At 51.0% G+C, this 17,610-nt stretch overlaps 1 protein-coding gene across 1 annotated transcript in view; it reads right to left on the bottom strand.

Annotated features, from left to right (window-relative positions):
* Positions 1–13,067: 13,067 nt before the first annotated feature.
* GNL1 (G protein nucleolar 1 (putative)) overlaps positions 13,068–17,610 on the bottom strand; it is a 43,471-nt gene continuing 38,928 nt past the window's right edge. Inside the window, 6 exon segments of the mRNA XM_063938016.1 lie at positions 13,068–14,410; positions 14,636–14,776; positions 14,887–15,037; positions 15,589–15,767; positions 15,971–16,168; positions 16,495–16,590. Of these exon segments, the coding sequence (XP_063794086.1) occupies positions 14,154–14,410; positions 14,636–14,776; positions 14,887–15,037; positions 15,589–15,767; positions 15,971–16,168; positions 16,495–16,590 (1,022 nt within the window). The 3' untranslated portion in view covers positions 13,068–14,153.

Raw genomic sequence — 17,610 nt, 5'->3', positions numbered from 1 at the left:
CCACACCTGAAGCAACCCCCGCCCCTCCCCCACCCGCCGCACTCCCGCCCCTCCAGCACTGGCGGTACATGCCCCTCCCTCACCCACGGCACTCCCGCCCCCACCCGTAGCACCCACACCTGCAGCACCCCCTCCCCCACCCGCGGCACCCACACCACATCTGTCCTCCACCCACGGTACACGCCCCTCCCCCACCCGTAGCACCCTCACACCCCGGCACCCCCCGCCCCTCCCCCACCCGCCCCCATACCCACCTCTCCCCCCGCAACACCCTCCACCCCACCCCCACCCGCGGCTCCCCCACCTGCGGCACCCACAGTATCCACCACATTCGCCCCCAATGTCGGCACTCCCACCCCCTCCCCCACCCGTACCACCCACACCCGAAGCACCCCCCACCCCTCCCCCACCCGCGGCACTCGCGCACCCACCCGCAGCGCCCCCCGCCCCTTCCCCACCTGCCGCACCCACCACATCTATCCCCCACCCCGGCACACGCTCCTCCCCCACCCCAGGCACTCCCACCCCCGCCCCCGCCCCCACCTGTATAACCCATAACCCACAGCACCCCCACTACACCCCTGCACCCCACCCCCATACCCACTTCTCCCCCCCACGACACCCACAGCATCCACCACATCTGCCCCCCCACTCGCACCACCCGCCCGCTGCACTCCCTCCCCCACCCGCAGCACCCCCTACCCCAACCGCACCACCCCCGCACCTCCACCACTACACCCCCGCACCCTACACCCCACCCGCCCCTCCCCAACCCGAGGCACCCACAGCATCCACATCAGCACCCACCCGCGGCACACGCCCCTCCCCCATGCGCTGCACTCCTGCCCACCCCCAGCACCCCCCACAACTCCCTCACCCCCATACCCACCTCTCCCCCCCGCGACACCCTCCACCCCACCCGCAGCACCCACCACATCCCTCCCCCACCCACGGCACACGCCCCTCCCCCACCTGCAGCACTCCCGCCCCCTCCCCAACCCATAGCACCCACAACCCGTGGCACCCCCGCCCCCCCATACCCACCACCCCCTCTACACCCTCCACCCGCCCCGCCCCGCACCCTCCCACCGGCGGCACCCACACCTGCAGCACCCCCCGCCCCTCCCCCAGCCGCGGCACTCCCGCCCCCTCCCCCACCTGTTGCACCCCCGCCACCCACAGTATCCACCACATCCGCCTCGCGTCCCCTACCCCACCCGTAGTACCCACACCCGCAGCACCTCCCGTCCCTCCCCCACCACGGCACTCCCGCCCGCAGCACCCCCAGCCCCTTCCCCACCCGCGGCACCCAACACATCCGGCCCCCACCCCCGGCAAATGCCCCTCCCCCACCCACGGCACTCCCGCCCCCTCCCCTACCCGTATCACCCACAACCCGCAAAACCCCCGCCCCTTCCCCACCCGCAGCACACCTGTACCTCCCCCACCCCCATACCCACTTCTCCCCCCGCTACACCCCCGCACCCTCCACCCCACCCTCCCCCAACCCAACTCCATACCCACCCCACCCTCCCCCAACCCAACTCCATACCCACCTCTCCCCCCCTCACCCTCCACCCCACCCGCACCTCCCCCACCCGCGGCACCCACAGCGTCTACCACATCCGCCCCCACCCGCGGAACACGTCCCTCCGCCACCCGTAGCGCACACACCTGCAGCACCCGCCACGCCCCCACAGCCACCACTCCCCCAACCCCAGCCCCTCGGCCCCCACCCACATCATCTATAGACACCTTCCCCCATTCGTGGACCTACCACACCTCCCCCACCCGCAGCACCTCCGGACCCCATCCACGGCTCCCCTGCAGCCATCCCTCCTCCACCCGCAGCACTTCTAGAACCCCACCTCCCCAAACACACTCCCACTACATCGCATCTCCCCCACGCACACCACCTCCAGACCCCCTCCTTCATCCACAGCCCCGCGCACCCACCCCTCCCCCACCAACAGCATCTACACTCCCCTTCCACACCCACACCCACACCTCCCCCACCTGCACCCCCTCCCCCATCCGCGCCCCCTCCACACCTCCCCCTCCCCCACCCACAGCACCTCTGCACCCTTTCCGCCATCCGTGCCACTGCACCCACCCCTCCACCACCCGCAACACCTCTGCTACCAGTGGCCATTGTGTGTATAAGCGGTGCTGCTAAAAGTGGCCATTGTGTGTATAAGTGGTGCTGCTACCTGTGGCCATTGTATGTATAAGCGGCTCAGCTAGCTGTGGCCACTGTGTGTATAAGCGCCTCTGTTACCAATGGGAATTGTGTGTAGAAGTGGCACTGCTACCGGGGGCCATTGTGTGTATAAGCAACACTGCTACCTGTGGTCATTGTGTATATAAACTGCTTTGCTACCTGTGGGCACGTTGTGTATAAACATCTCTGTTACCTGTGGGCACTGTGTGTATAAGCGGCTCTGCTACCTGTGGGCACTGTGTGTATAAGCGTCTCTGCTACCTGTGGGCGCTGTGTGTATAAGCGGCTCTGCTACCTGTGGGCACTGTGTGTATAAGCGGCTCTGCTGCCTGTGGGCGCTGTGTGTATAAGCAGGTCTGCTACCATTGGGTATTGTGTGTATAAGCTCCCCTGCTACCTCTGGCCACTGTGTGTATACGTGGCTCTGATACCTGTGGCCACTGTGTGTATAAGCTGCGCTGCTACCTGTGGGCGCCGTGTGTATAAGCTGTGCTGCTACCTGTGTCCACTGTGTGTATAAGCGGCTCTGCTACCTGTGGGTATTATGTGTATAAACGTCTCTGCTACCTGTGGCCACTGTGTGTATAAGCGGCTCTGCTACCTGTGTCCATTGTGTGTATACGCAGCTCTGCTACCTGTGGGTATTGTGTGTATAAGCTGGCCTGCTACCTCTGGCCACTGTGTGGATACGCGGCTCCGTTACCTGTGGCCATTGTGTGTATAAGCGGCTCAGCTACCTGTGTCCATTGTGTGTATATGCGGCTCTGATACCTGTGGCCACTGTATGTATAAGCTGCGCTACATACACTAGCATTATATACTACACTATGTTATTCATTGTGCCCTGCACCCACTCTTCACGCCCTCACAAAGGGCTACGTCCCCTTGACAATTGCATGCCCTTCCCCCTTGCAATATATACCCAATAGCATAAACTTTTGTGAAGGTTATACTCCATCAAATAACAATTATAGCACAGCTGAAGCCCGTGCAGGGGTTAACAGGTCGTAGCCTCTTGCAACGCTATTTTCTGTCTAACACCTTCCCTCTCTTTTATCCTCTCCCTACGACCCTGACTCTCCCTATCCTTTACCCATCGCACAGCATTTTTCTGTACATTCCCTTTCTCCCCCCCTACACCTGTCTGCCTTTTCTCAACCGGAACCCATTTCTGTATGCCCTCTATACTGCCCTGCATTTCTGGTTCTGTTATCTACCGGCCTGCGTATGTTCAAAGGCATGCAGGGGTTAATGGGGCGTAGCCCCTAACGACGGTGTGAAGAGCGCCCGTAGGGCGCGATGAATCACCTAGTAATACTATACTATCCATCCATCTACATTGTATACCTGTGATGTTTTTTTTTTCTTCATACTAGTTTAGCAGTCTGCTGACAATGTCCACCAGGTCCGTTATACAGTATATTATATATATATATATATATATATATATATATATATATAAGCAGCAGTACGGTAGGCCACGGCTGTACCTACCTCTGTGTCGTCAGTGCACTCGTCGTCCATAAGTAATATAATACTATACTATCCATCTACATTGTATACCTGTGTTGTTGTTTTTTTCTTCATACTAGTTTAGCAGTCTGCTGACAGTGTCCACCAGGTCCGTTATACAGTATATTATATATATATATATATAAGCAGCAGTACGGTAGGCCACGGCTGTACCTACCTCTGTGTCGTCACTCGTCGTCCATAAGTAATATAATACTATACTATCCATCCATCTACATTGTATACCTGTGTTGTTGTTTTTTTCTTCATACTAGTTTAGCAGTCTGCTGACAGTGTCCACCAGGTCCGTTATACAGTATATTATATATATATAAGCAGCAGTACGGTAGGCCACGGCTGTACCTACCTCTGTGTCGTCACTCGTCGTCCATAAGTAATATAATACTATACTATCCACCCATCTACATTGTATACCTGTGGTGGCTTTTAGTTGTGCGCAAAATATGGAGAACAAAAATGTGGAGGTTAAAAAAAATAGGGAAAGATCAAGATCCACTTCCACCTCGTGCTGAAGCTGCTGCCACTAGTCATGGCCGAGACGATGAAATGCCATCAACGTCATCTGCCAAGGCCGATGCCCAATGTCATAGTACAGAGCATGTAAAATCCAAAACACAAAAGATCAGTAAAAAAATGACCCAAAAATCAAAATTAAAAGCGTCTGAGGAGAAGCGTAAACTTGCCAATATGCCATTTACGACACGGAGTGGCAAGGAACGGCTGAGGCCCAGGCCTATGTTCATGGCTAGTGGTTCAGCTTCACATGAGGATGGAAGCACTCATCCTCTCGCCAGAAAAAAGAAAAGACTTGCGGCAAAAGCACAGCAAAGAACTGTGCGTTCTTCGAAATCACAAATCCCAAAGGAGAGTCCAATTGTGTCGGTTGCGATGCCTGACCTTCCCAACACTGGACGGGAAGAGCTTGCGCCTCTTTTTTTCTTTGCGTCATGTGCTTTTTGGGGAGTATTTTTTGGAAGGGCCATCCTGCGTGAGATGGGCCAGGTGTTTGTGCCGGCCACTAGGGTCGCTTAGCTTACTCACACAGCTACCTCATTGCGCCTCTTTTTTTCTTTGCGTCATGTGCTGTTTGGGGAGTATTTTTTGGAAGGGCCATCCTGCCTGACACTGCAGTGCCACTCCTAGATGGGCCAGGTGTTTGTGTCGGCCACTTGTGTCACTTAGCTTAGCCATCCAGCGACCTCGGTGCAAATTTTAGGACTAAAAATAATATTGTCAGGTGTGAGGTGTTCAGAATAGACTGGAAATGAGTGTAAATTATGGTTATTGAGGTTAATAATACTTTGGGATCAAAATGACCCCCAAATTCTATGATTTAAGCTGTTTTTTAGGGTTTTTTGAAAAAAACACCCGAATCCAAAACACACCCGAATCCGACAAAAAAAATTCGGTGAGGTTTTGCCAAAACGCGTTCGAACCCAAAACACGGCCGCGGAACCGAACCCAAAACCAAAACACAAAACCCGAAAAATTTCCGGTGCACATCACTAAGATTCAGGATTAACACATGGTTCTTCAAACAGGGTATTTAATTCCTTTGACACAGGAAAAGTGGCTGAGGATTTCTTCTTTATATTAAAATAAGATTTCTCACTCTCCTCTGTCACCTTATCAGGGATATTCAGAACTTCTCTGATGAGGCTCTTATAGAGGCTTATTCCCTGCGACAGAGTCCACCTCACCTCTGAGTCCACCTCACCCTCCTCCACGTCTGACCCTTCATCATCCAAGTCAGACTGCAGGATATGGGCCAAAGTGCGTTTTTGCGGACAAATGGCAGGGGACTGAGACGCTGGTTTGGGTACTAAGTCTCTTTTCATAAACTCAGTCATAGATTGTCTAAAGTATTGCGTCTCTTTCTCATTCCGAGATAACTTAGTAGAGATTGTGGAAATAATTCCCCTAATGGAGTCCATCCATGCTGGTTTTGACCCACGAGCCTGGGAAGGGACACTACATTAAGGACACACACTAGTGAACCCCCTGGAGAAGAGGAACACTGTGCCTTACATGAAACACTCTTTGCCTGACATACTGTAACAGTGACAGCACACACACACACACACACAGGAAAAGGTTAAAATGCACAATTAACCCACAAAGAGCCCTTCCAGGGAGAGACAGAGGGAGTATGTAACCAGTACATGGCGCCCTTAACGCTAATGCCAAGCTTAGCCAGGTCAATGTATGTAGTAAGTACCTAGATTAGGGACTTAGTACACTGTCCCCCCCCCTGCTATGACCCGTTACCGCTGAGGTAATCTGGAGTCTCTCCGGAGGAGCTGCGTGTTCCTGTCAGTCAGCATCTGTGTCAGCTGCAAAGGGAAAATGGTGCTGGTGAGCTGCTGGATCCGCTTATAGTGAAGCCCCTTCATTGGCGCGCGGTCTTTCCGCACTTTTTTTATACTGGCTGTGTGTGTCTAAGTGCATAAAATGGAGACAGACTCCTTTTATGGCTTTGTTGCCAGTCTGGGTACTGTGTCTGCTGTTCAGCGTCTGTGTCCGTACACAGCGGGAGACGCAGCCGCCCCGTTTAGAAGCCGTGCGTCTCCGTACCCTCATGCCGCCATAATGGCCAGCAACCCGCTAACCAGGACGCCGGCTTAGTACTCGCCACTCTTCATTCTTCTGGCTCTGTTAGGGGTGGCGGCGTGCTGCGGGAATGCACGCTCGCCGTGGTGGGGCTTGCGAATAGTTCCCTCAGGAGCTAGTGTCCTGTCAGCGGGGAACGGTACCATTAACACTTGAAGAGGTTGGGCCGTTCAACCCCCAAAGTCCCACAAAGCAGGCAGGCTGGTGCCGTCCAGTCCTGCCTGAAAATAACAAACACATAAAATAAATGCAGAAAACTCTTCAGGAGCTTCCAGAGACGTGACCAGCTCCTCCGGGCACATTTTCTAAACAGAGTCTGGTAGGAGGGGCATAGAGGGAGGAGCCAGTGCACACTATCAATTTCTTAAAGTGCCTATGGCTCCTAGTGAACCCATCTATAGCCCATGGTACTAAATGGATTCCCAGTATCCCGTAAGAGAATGAGTACGACTATAAAAATAAAATATAGCTTAAGGATGCTAAAAAATAGCAGCCCTTTTTGACCATGGTCTGGCTCCTGCCACACCAAACAAGAAACTGATTTGCCCTAGTCAGGAGGCAGGGATATATGGACGGGCGCATTGCATGCTGGGAGACCGAAAGCTTTGACCGTTTGGTGCAAATCCGCTGTTGCGTCATCATATCCCCCCCAGTGTTATTCTGTGGATAACCTGTGGACCCTGCCGGATAAATTTGGTAATGGATGAAAGCAAATTACAATCTATCATCTGTTCCCAAACACTGCAAAACTGTCAAAAAAAAACAGTCGTTCATCCAAGTTGGTTAAAATAAGAATTTACTTACCGATAATTCTATTTCTCGTAGTCCGTAGTGGATGCTGGGAACTCCGTAAGGACCATGCTGGGAACTCCGTAAGGACCATGGGGAATAGCGGCTCCGCAGGAGACTGGGCACAAAAGTAAAGCTTTAGGACTACCTGGTGTGCACTGGCTCCTCCCCCTATGACCCTCCTCCAAGCCTCAGTTAGGATACTGTGCCCGGACGAGCGTACACAATAAGGAAGGATTTATGAATCCCGGGTAAGACCCATACCAGCCACACCAATCACACCGTACAACCTGTGATCTGAACCCAGTTAACAGCATGATAACAGAGGAGCCTCTGGATAGATGGCTCACAACAACAATAACCCGATTTAGTTAACAATAACTATGTACAAGTATTGCAGACAATCCGCACTTGGGATGGGCGCCCAGCATCCACTACGGACTACGAGAAATAGAATTATCGGTAAGTAAATTCTTATTTTCTCTGACGTCCTAGTGGATGCTGGGAACTCCGTAAGGACCATGGGGATTATACCAAAGCTCCCAAACGGGCGGGAGAGTGCGGATGACTCTGCAGCACCGAATGAGAGAACTCCAGGTCCTCCTCAGCCAGGGTATCAAATTTGTAGAATTTAGCAAACGTGTTTGCCCCTGACCAAATAGCTGCTCGGCAAAGTTGTAAAGCCGAGACCCCTCGGGCAGCCGCCCAAGATGAGCCCACCTTCCTTGTGGAATGGGCTTTTACAGATTTTGGCTGTGGCAGGCCTGCCACAGAATGTGCAAGCTGAATTGTATTACAAATCCAACGAGCAATAGTCTGCTTAGAAGCAGGAGCACCCAGCTTGTTGGGTGCATACAGGATAAACAGCGAGTCAGATTTTCTGACTCCAGCCATCCTGGAAACATATATTTTCAGGACCCTGACTATGTCCAACAACTTGGAGTCCTCCAAGTCACTAGTAGCCGCAGGTACCACAATAGGTTGGTCCAGATGAAATGCTGAAACCACCTTAGGGAGAAAATGAGGACGAGTCCTCAATTCCGCCTTGTCTGAATGGAAGATCAGATAAGGGCTTTTACAGGATAAAGCCGCCAATTCTGACACGCGCCTGGCCTAGGCCAGGGCCAACAGCATGACCACTTTCCATGTGAGATATTTTAACTCCACAGATTCAAGTGGTTCAAACCATTGTGACTTTAGGAAGCCCAAAACTACCTTGAGATCCCAAGGTGCCACTGGAGGCACAAAAGGAGGCTGTATATGCAGTACCCCTTTTACAAACGTCTGAACTTCAGGAACTGAAGCTAGTTCTTTCTGGAAGAAAATTGACAGGGCCGAAATTTGAACCTTAATGGACCCCAATTTTAGGCCCATAGACACTCCTGTTTGCAGGAAATGCAGGAATCGACCTAGTTGAAATTCCCCCATCGGGGCCTTACTGGCCTCGCACCACGCAACATATTTTCGCCTAATGCGGTGATAATGCTTTGCGGTTACATCCTTCCTGGCTTTGATCAGGGTAGGGATGACTTCATCCGGAATGCCTTTTTCCTTCAGGATCCGGCGTTCAACCGCCCTGCCGTCAAACGCAGCCGCGGTAAGTCTTGGAATAGATAGGGTCCTTGATGGAGCAGGTCCCTTCTTAGAGGTAGAGGCCACGGGTCCTCCGTGAGCATCTCTTGAAGTTCCGGGTACCAAGTTCTTCTTGGCCAATCCGGAGCCACGAGTATAGTTCTTACTCCCCTCCGTCTTATAATTCTCAATACTTTTGGTAAGAGAGGAAGAGGAGGGAACCCATACACTGACTGGTACACCCACGGTGTTACCAGAGCGTCCACAGCTATTGCCTGAGGGTCCCTTGACCTGGCGCAATACCTGTCCAATTTTTTGTTTAGGCGGGACGCCATCATGTCCACCTTTGGTTTTTCCCAACGGTTTACAATCATGTGGAAGACTTCTGCTGAGGAAGTCTGTTTCTCAGTTGTCCACTCCCGGAATGAACACTGCTGACAATGCTATCACATGATTTTCCGCCCAGCGAAAAATCCTTGCAGCTTCTCTACGTGGGCGACTGCCGTGATGTTGTCCGACTGGATCAGCACTGGCTGACCTTGAAGCAGAGGTCTTGCTTGGCTTAGGGCATTGTAAATGGCCCTTAGCTCCAAGATATTTATGTGAAGTGATGTCTCCAGGCTTGACCACCAGCCCTGGAAATTTCTTCCGTGTGTGACTGCTCCCCAGCCTCGCAGGCTGGCATCCGTGGTCACCAGGACCCAGTCCTGAATGCCGAATCTGCGCCCTCTAGAAGATGAGCACTCTGCAACCACACAGGAGAGACACCCTTGTCTTTGGTGACAGGGTTATCCGCTGATGCATCTGAAGATGCGATCCGGACCACTTTTCCAGCAGGTCCCACTGGAAAGTTCTTGCGTGGAATCAGCCGAATGGAATTGCTTCGTAGGAAGCCACCATTTTTCCCAGGACCCTTGTGCACTGCTGCACTGACACTTGGCCTGGTTTTAGGAGGTTTCTGACTAGTTCAGATAACTCCCTGGCTTTCTCCTCCTGGAGAAACACCTTTTTCTGGACTGTGTCCAGGATCATCCTTAGGAATAGAAGACGTGTCGTCGGGATCAGCTGCGATTTTGGAATATTAAGAATCCAACCGTGCTGCCGCAACACTACTTGAGAAAGTGCTACCCCGACTACCAACCGTTCCCTGGATCTTGCCCTTATCCGGAGATCGTCCAAGTAAGGGATAATTAAAACTCCCTTCCTTCGAAGGAGTATCATCATTTCGGCCATTACTTTGGTAAAGACCCGGGGTGCCGTGGACAAACCAAACGGCAGCGTCTGAAACTGATAGTGACAGTTCTGTACCACAAACCTGAGGTACCCTTGGTGAGAAGGGTAAATTGGGACATGGAGATAAGCATCCTTGATGTCCAGAGACACCATATAATCCCCTTCTTCCAGGTTTGCCATCACCGCTCTGAGTGACTCCATCTTGAATTTGAACCTTTGTATGTAAGTGTTCAAGGATTTCAGATTTAAATTAGGTCTCACCGAGCCGTCCGGCTTCGGTACCACAAACAGCGTGGAATAATACCCCTTTCCCTGTTGTAGGAGGGGTACCTTGATTATCACCTGCTGGGAATACAGCTTGTGAATGGCTTCCCATACCGCCTCCCTGTCGGAGGGAGACGTCGGTAAAGCAGACTTTAGGAAAACGGCGAAGGGGAGACGTCTCGAATTCCAATTTGTACCCCTGAGATACCACCTGAAGGATCCAGGGGTCCCCTGTGAGTGAGCCCACTACACGCTGAAATTTTTGAGACGGGCCCCCACCGTGCCTGAGTCCGCTTGTAAAGCCCCAGCGTCATGCTGAGGACTTGGCAGAAAACGGGAGAGGGCTTCTGCTTATGGGGCCCAAAGGACTGCGCCTGATAATACGGCGTCTTCTTATGTTGAGAGGCTACCTGGGGTAAAAATGTGGATTTTCCAGCCGTTGCCGTGGCCACCAGGTCTGTTAGACCTACCCCAAATAACTCCTCCCTTTTATAAGGCGATACTTCCATATGCCTTTTGGAATCAGCATCACCTGACCACTGTCTTGTCCATAACCCTCTTCTGGCAGAAATGGACAGCGCACTTACTCTTGATGCCAGTCGGCAAATATCCCTCTGTGCATCACGCATATATAGAAATGTATTTTTTAAATGCTCTATAGTCAGTAATATACTGTCCCTATCTAGGGTATCAATATTGTCAGTCAGGGAATCCGACCAAGCCACCCCAGCACTGTACATCCAGGCTGAGGCGATTGCTGGTCGCAGTATCACACCCATGTGAGTGTATATACATTGTAGGATATTTTACGGCTTTCTGTCAGCCGGTTCCTTAAGGGCGGCCGTATCCGGGGACGGTAGTGCCACCTGTTTAGACAAGCGTGTGAGCGCTTTATTCACCCTAGGGGGTGTTTCCCAACGTGCCCTATCCTCTGGCGGGAAGGGGTATGATGCTAATAACTTTTTAGGAATTAACAGTTTTTATCGGGGGAAACCCACGCATCATCACACACTTCATTTAATTCCTCAGATGCAGGAAAAACTACAGGCAGTTTTTTCTCACCCAACATAATACCCTTTTTAGTGGTACTGGTATTATCAGAAATGTGTAAAAACATTTTCCATAGCCTCAAGCATGTAACGTGTGGCCCTACTGGAAGTCACATTCGTCTCTTAATCGTCGACACTGGAGTCAGTATCCGTGTCTGTATCTGCCATCTGCGGTAACGGGCGTTTTAGAGCCCCTGATGGCTTTTGAGACACCTGGACAGGCACAGGCTGAGTCGCCGGCTGTCTCATGTCATCAATCTTTTGTAAAGAGCTGACTCACATAATTCCTTCCATAAGCTCATCCACTCAGATGTCGACTCTCTAGGGGGTGACATCTCTGTTACAGGCAATTGCTCCGCCTCCACCTCATTTTCCTCCTCATACATGTCGACACAACGTACCGACACACAGCACACACACAGGGAATGCTCTGATAGAGGACAGGACCCCACTATCCCTTTGGGGAGACAGAGGGAGAGTATGCCAGCACACACCAGAGCGCTATATATATATATATATATATATACACACACACACACACACACAGGAATAACCTTATATAAGTGTTTTTCCCCTTATAGCTGCTGTATTGTTATACTGCGCCTAATTAGTGCCCCCCTCTCTTTTTTAACCCCTTTCTGTAGTGTAGTAACTGCAGGGGAGAGCCAGGGAGCTTCCCTCCAACGGAGCTGTGAGAGAAAATGGCGCCAGTGTGCTGAGGAGATAGGCTCCGCCCCCTTCTCGGCGGCCTTTTCTCCCGTTTTTCTGTGGAATCTGGCAGGGGTTAAAATTCATCCATATAGCCCTGGGGGCTATATGTGATGTATTTTCGCCAGCCAAGGTGTTTTTATTGCTGCTCAGGGCGCCCCCCCCTAGCGCCCTGCACCCTCAGTGTGAAGTGTGCTGAGGAGCAATGGCGCACAGCTGCAGTGCTGTGCGCTACCTTGGTGAAGACAGGATGTCTTCTGCCGCCGATTTTCCGGACCTCTTCTTGCTTCTGGCTCTGTAAGGGGGCCGGCGGCGCGGCTCTGGGACCGAGCGCCGAGGCTGGGCCTGTGTTCGGTCCCTCTGGAGCTAATGGTGTCCAGTAGCCTAAGAAGCCCAATCCACTCTGCACGCAGGTGAGTTCGCTTCTTCTCCCCTTAGTCCCTCGATGCAGTGAGCCTGTTGCCAGCAGGTCTCACTGAAAATAAAAAACCTAAAACTAAACTTTCACTAAGAAGCTCAGGAGAGCCCCTAGTGTGCACCCTTCTCGGCCGGGCACAAAAATCTAACTGAGGCTTGGAGGAGGGTCATAGGGGGAGGAGCCAGTGCACACCAGGTAGTCCTAAAGCTTTACTTTTGTGCCCAGTCTCCTGCGGAGCCGCTATTCCCCATGGTCCTTACGGAGTTCCCAGCATGGTCCTTACGGAGTTCCCAGCATCCACTAGGACGTCAGAGAAATTTGTGTTTAACCAATTTGTATGAACAACAAGTTTTGTTCGTTTTCCAGTGTTTGGGAACAAATGATAGATTGTAATTTGCTCTCATCCATTACCAGATTTTCATTCCAACCAGCTAGATCTGACAGATAATTGTATAGTGTGTACCTAGCTTTAGCCTACGTGCAGTTGGGCATTACTACCCAGCTGCAAGTAGCAGAGTTCCTTAGGACTCTGCATCACCCGTTTTAGTGTATGCTTATCTCCGGCATGCACGTGGTGCGGAGAAACACCAGACCTGTCCACAGACCAGACTTGTATTCAACTCTACATCAGTTCTAAACAACTTGGACCTCATAAATGAAATCTCAGGAATCAGTAAATATAATTGAATTTAATTTTTTTTTTTTTGTACAGCAAAATAGACATCTGAAGCCATGAAAACAAAGAGAAACTGGGTAACATGCCTTTCAAGCTGGGGCGATAAGGGAGCCTGAGATAGGGGGAATCTTTCTGATGCATTTTGCAGGTTAAAATCCCTTAGGACATAAGAACACCCCCGGCCCCAACAGTCCCAGTCATAGGTTATTTCTGAGATAATTCTTACCCGAAAGCTAATTTTGTGGAATTCTGACAATTAAGGTCTGATTCTGAGCAATACAAGTCCGCGCTCATATGGAATTGTGTCAGGAAAATAGGTATTCAATTATAATCAGCACCTTGGTCCCCCATACGCTTCCTTTGGATGATATGGAAAAAACGCAGAGCATATTTGTTTAGTATAATGAAGGCAGCTGCTGTACTATACAGCTGACAATTGCATTATTCCAAACACTCGTTCACAGCTATCCTAGAAGGCACACACCTCACTCTGCAGATAATACTGGAATTATAGTGTACATATCACTTACACCATTCAGCAGGCCACACTATTCATGAGAATGCAGCCCAACAATGTAGTAGGAACGTCACGGAGGTATATCCCAATGCCTTATGCCTCAGTGCCCCGTGAGATATCCCTAATCTCTCACATAATGGCTGCCTCACTGTGTATTGGTGACGATACACCAAGAAGAAACTGCCAAGCAGATTATCAGCTGCCATTTTAAACCAAGTCCTGGTCCTATGAAAGTAATGAGATGGAGGTAGAGAGGGGTGAAGAGAAGTGTGAGGAATGGATCAGATTCCAGTTCTCATGCTCTCCAACTCTCTCCCAACTATGTTTCCTTAGCAAATGAAATAACGCAACAAATTTTCACCCGTCTCTGCACTGAAATAAAATTCTGACGAGCAAAGAGCGAATTACTGAGAAGAGGTCATCGGCCTCTTTGCTGAAAGCAAATGTCTGCCTGGAAACGCCTCTGCTTGGTTACAGCATGGTAAGGATGGAAAGGCTTTTAAAAAGAGGCAAAAGACGTTATCCCTTCTAAAGCACAACCACCTGAAATTCACATCCCCCATCTAACACTCGTCTTCCCCTAGGAGGGCATAGGGGTTGATGTCAGCAGTTTTATTTTTGACTGCTTTCTTGGCCTGGGATGTGGAGGTGTCATCATCATCCTCCTCTTCATCTGCATCCCTGTCACATTCTTCTTCCTCTTCACCGGAACTTGAAATCTCCTCCTCTTCTCCACCAGAGGAGGAGCGACCATCAGATCGGCCTTGTGCCTGAACGTGGGCGACCATCTCCAGGGTGTCTGGGTGTTGCTCCCAGACCTCTGCTGGGGGAGAAATGATACGTGTTAGAGGCACGGTGTGAGCAGTTACTGTATTGTAGCTGTAAAATTATTTACTGCTATGGCAGCCATCTAGTGACTCCTTTCTAATAAATATATAGGCCTGATATTGGTGCGGCAGACAAAATGGCTGCCCTCACTGTGTGGTGGAGACAGGTATGCATTAGCAGAAGAAAACAGGAAGGAAGGGGAAGGTCAGGGGTATACCTTTCTGAAGAGAGTAACCTGGGGGTCTCATACACAAGCAAAGACGTCCATCCACGGCGAGGCGCAATAGACTGTTGGCGGCCCTGTAGGCGTCACTGCGACCGGATTTTGCCGTCTTATAACCGCGCTTATCTGCCCAGGCTGCGTGCAGAAGAGACAGATGCTTCAAATCACTGCCTATATAACCAAGTAGGTCTACATACAGCTCCATACAACCCTCATATGTAAATGCCACATAAAAGGTCTCTTACCCTCACAGATGCCCCATGCCGTCCAGCCCCGCTCTCCTCCATTTGGCTGGTTAAGTTTCAAGAGTTTGGGGACAGGGATTCGGCAGGACAGGTAGCCCACTGAGGTATACGGCTCCTGGATCTGTGCGATGGGGTAGATGCCAGCGAGAAGCTGTGAGAGACAGAGAGAGTGACAGAGAGATGAAGGCTTTACTTGCTGTGTCCTGGTCACCACTAAATCACCCCCAGACTGCAAGCTCATCTAGCTGGCAGCAATATGGACAACAGTCACTAAGGGGCCATGTACCAAGCCTTGGAGAGAGATAAAGTACCAACCAGCTCCAGTTATTTTTCAAACACAGCCTGTGACATGGCAGTTAGGAGCCAATTGGCTGGTACTTTATCTCTCTCCACTGACTAATATACGGGGGGGGGGGTCTATTTAGCAAGCCGTGGAGAGAAATAAAGTGGATGGACTTAAAGTACCGGCCAATCAGCTCCTAACTGCCATGTTACAGGCTGTATTTAAAAAATAGCAGTTAGGAGCTGATTGGTTTGTACTTTATCTCTATACACTATCTCTCTCCAGGGCTTAATACAAAGATTCCTAAGAAAAGTAAGGACACCGACAGAATCCACAGCTATAGAACCAGAATACAAGGCCTCTTCCCACCCGCCTTGCTGGTACTGTCCTCAGTGTATTATGGGGAGACAGGGGTTTACCTGGTGCTGCTTATCGATAAGTGAGGGAAAGATCAGGCCGGGGCAGTCACACAGGCGCACTGTGGGCGTCAGGAAATAGGTCTGGAAGTATTTGGTGTGACCTGGGGTTCGGGAGACGCTGACAATCTTCCTTCCGACAAGCCCGTTGATCAGGGAAGACTTCCCCACATTAGGGAACCCTGCAAAGCAAGGACAGAACAGCTGGGGACTTCATTGAGTATTTTATATCAGGCACTAGTTCACGTGATGGTTAGGTAACAAAAGAAATAAAGCAGTGTCTGAGAATGGTGGTTAGCAGTAACGCAGTCTGAAGAAAGTGTGTAGTGTACTGCGACTACAAGATAGGACACCAGTCATAGGAAAGTCACCAGTCGTATCTCACCTACACAGCCGATGCTCAGTACCCCATCTTTGTACAGCTCCCTGCTGGGTACCCCTAGTTCTGCATCAGTGACCTGCTGGGCGAGAACGGCGTCTCCCTCATCGCCTTCACTCTCCTCTCTGTCCCCTTCCTTGCTTGTGGGGCTACACAGCGCGGCAGAGTCTCTTTCTATCTTCTCTCTCCAGCTGGTCAGGTCAACTGAAAGGCAACAAGAACAAATGAAGACAAACGGGAGAACCTTAGTGCATAAAAGGACAGTCTTAAAGAAGTAGTGGCCAAAGGTGTCATACAATGGATCAAGTTAAATATAACCATTCATATCCGCACACTTCTTCAGAAATTGTGAAGACCACGTGAATGACTCGGTAAGACCCCCGAATCAGCTAAAACATCCAGCAATAGATAACCCTGCTCAAAAGCCCAATAAAGTAACAGACGCATGAAAGACCCACAAGGAGCAGCATAGAGAAAAAGGAGAGAAACCCTGAAGATAGAAGCCTTGCTATTAATAGGTCATCTATTACCATTCCCAGCTGTGATGATCTCACAAGCTCGCAGGAGCTGATTGGGGCCCAGGGCTGAGCTCCTCACCCGTCGCTTCTTCCTGCGTCTCTTAAACACTGAGGAGAAACAAAGGGATTTAGATATGGAGGGACAGATCAACAGAAAGATACAGAGATTAGCAGATATGTATGGAGAAAAGATCAGCAGATGTGGAGGGGAGGCAGATAGACATGTTGAAGTGAGAGATGGATGTAGATTAGGTGAGATGGCCAGAGATCAGGGCAGCAGGAGATTAGGTGAGAGGAGCAGAGATTAGGGCAGTAGACATGGACAGTAGGCGAGATGGCCAGAGATTAGGGCAGTAGATCCGGATATGAGGTGAGATGGCTAGAGTTTAGGGCAGTAGAAATGGAGATGAGGTATGATGGCCAGAGATCAGGGCAGTAGACATGGAGATGAGGCGAGATGGCCAGATATTAGGGCAGTAGACATGGAGATGAGGTGAGAGGAGCAGATATTTGGGCAGTAGACATGGAGAGGAGGCGAGATGGCCAGAGATAAGGGCAGTACACATGGAGATGAGGTGAGAGGAGCAGATATTAGGGCAGTAGACATTGAGAGGAGGCGAGATGGCCAGAGATCAGGGCAGTACACATGGAGATGAGGTGAGAGGAGCAGATATTAGGGCAGTAGACATGGAGAGGAGGCGCGATGGCCAGAGATCAGGGCAGTAAACATGGAGATGAGGTGAGTGGAGCAGATATTAGGGCAGTAGACATTGAGAGGAGGTGAGATGGCCAGAGATCAGGGCAGTAAACATGGAGATGAGGTGAGGGGAGCAGATATTTGGGCAGTAGACATGGAGAGGAGGCGAGATGGCCAGAGATAAGGGCAGTACACATGGAGATGAGGTGAGGGGAGCAGATATTAGGGCAGTAGACATGGAGAGGAGGCGAGATGGCCAGAGATCAGGGCAGTACACATGGAGATGAGGTGAGAGGAGCAGATATTAGGGCAGTAGACATGGAGAGGAAGCTAGATGGCTAGAGATCAGGGCAGTAAACATGGAGATGAGGTGAGATGGCCAGAAATTAGGGCAGTAGATCTGGATATGAAGTGAGATGGCTAGAGTTTAG

Source organism: Pseudophryne corroboree, chromosome 8 (genome assembly GCF_028390025.1).
Source record: "Pseudophryne corroboree isolate aPseCor3 chromosome 8, aPseCor3.hap2, whole genome shotgun sequence".
In the NCBI taxonomy this organism is placed as follows: Eukaryota; Metazoa; Chordata; class Amphibia; order Anura; family Myobatrachidae; genus Pseudophryne; species Pseudophryne corroboree.
Note: the sequence above shows the minus strand (reverse complement) of the source record. Positions and strands in the feature narration are given on the sequence as shown.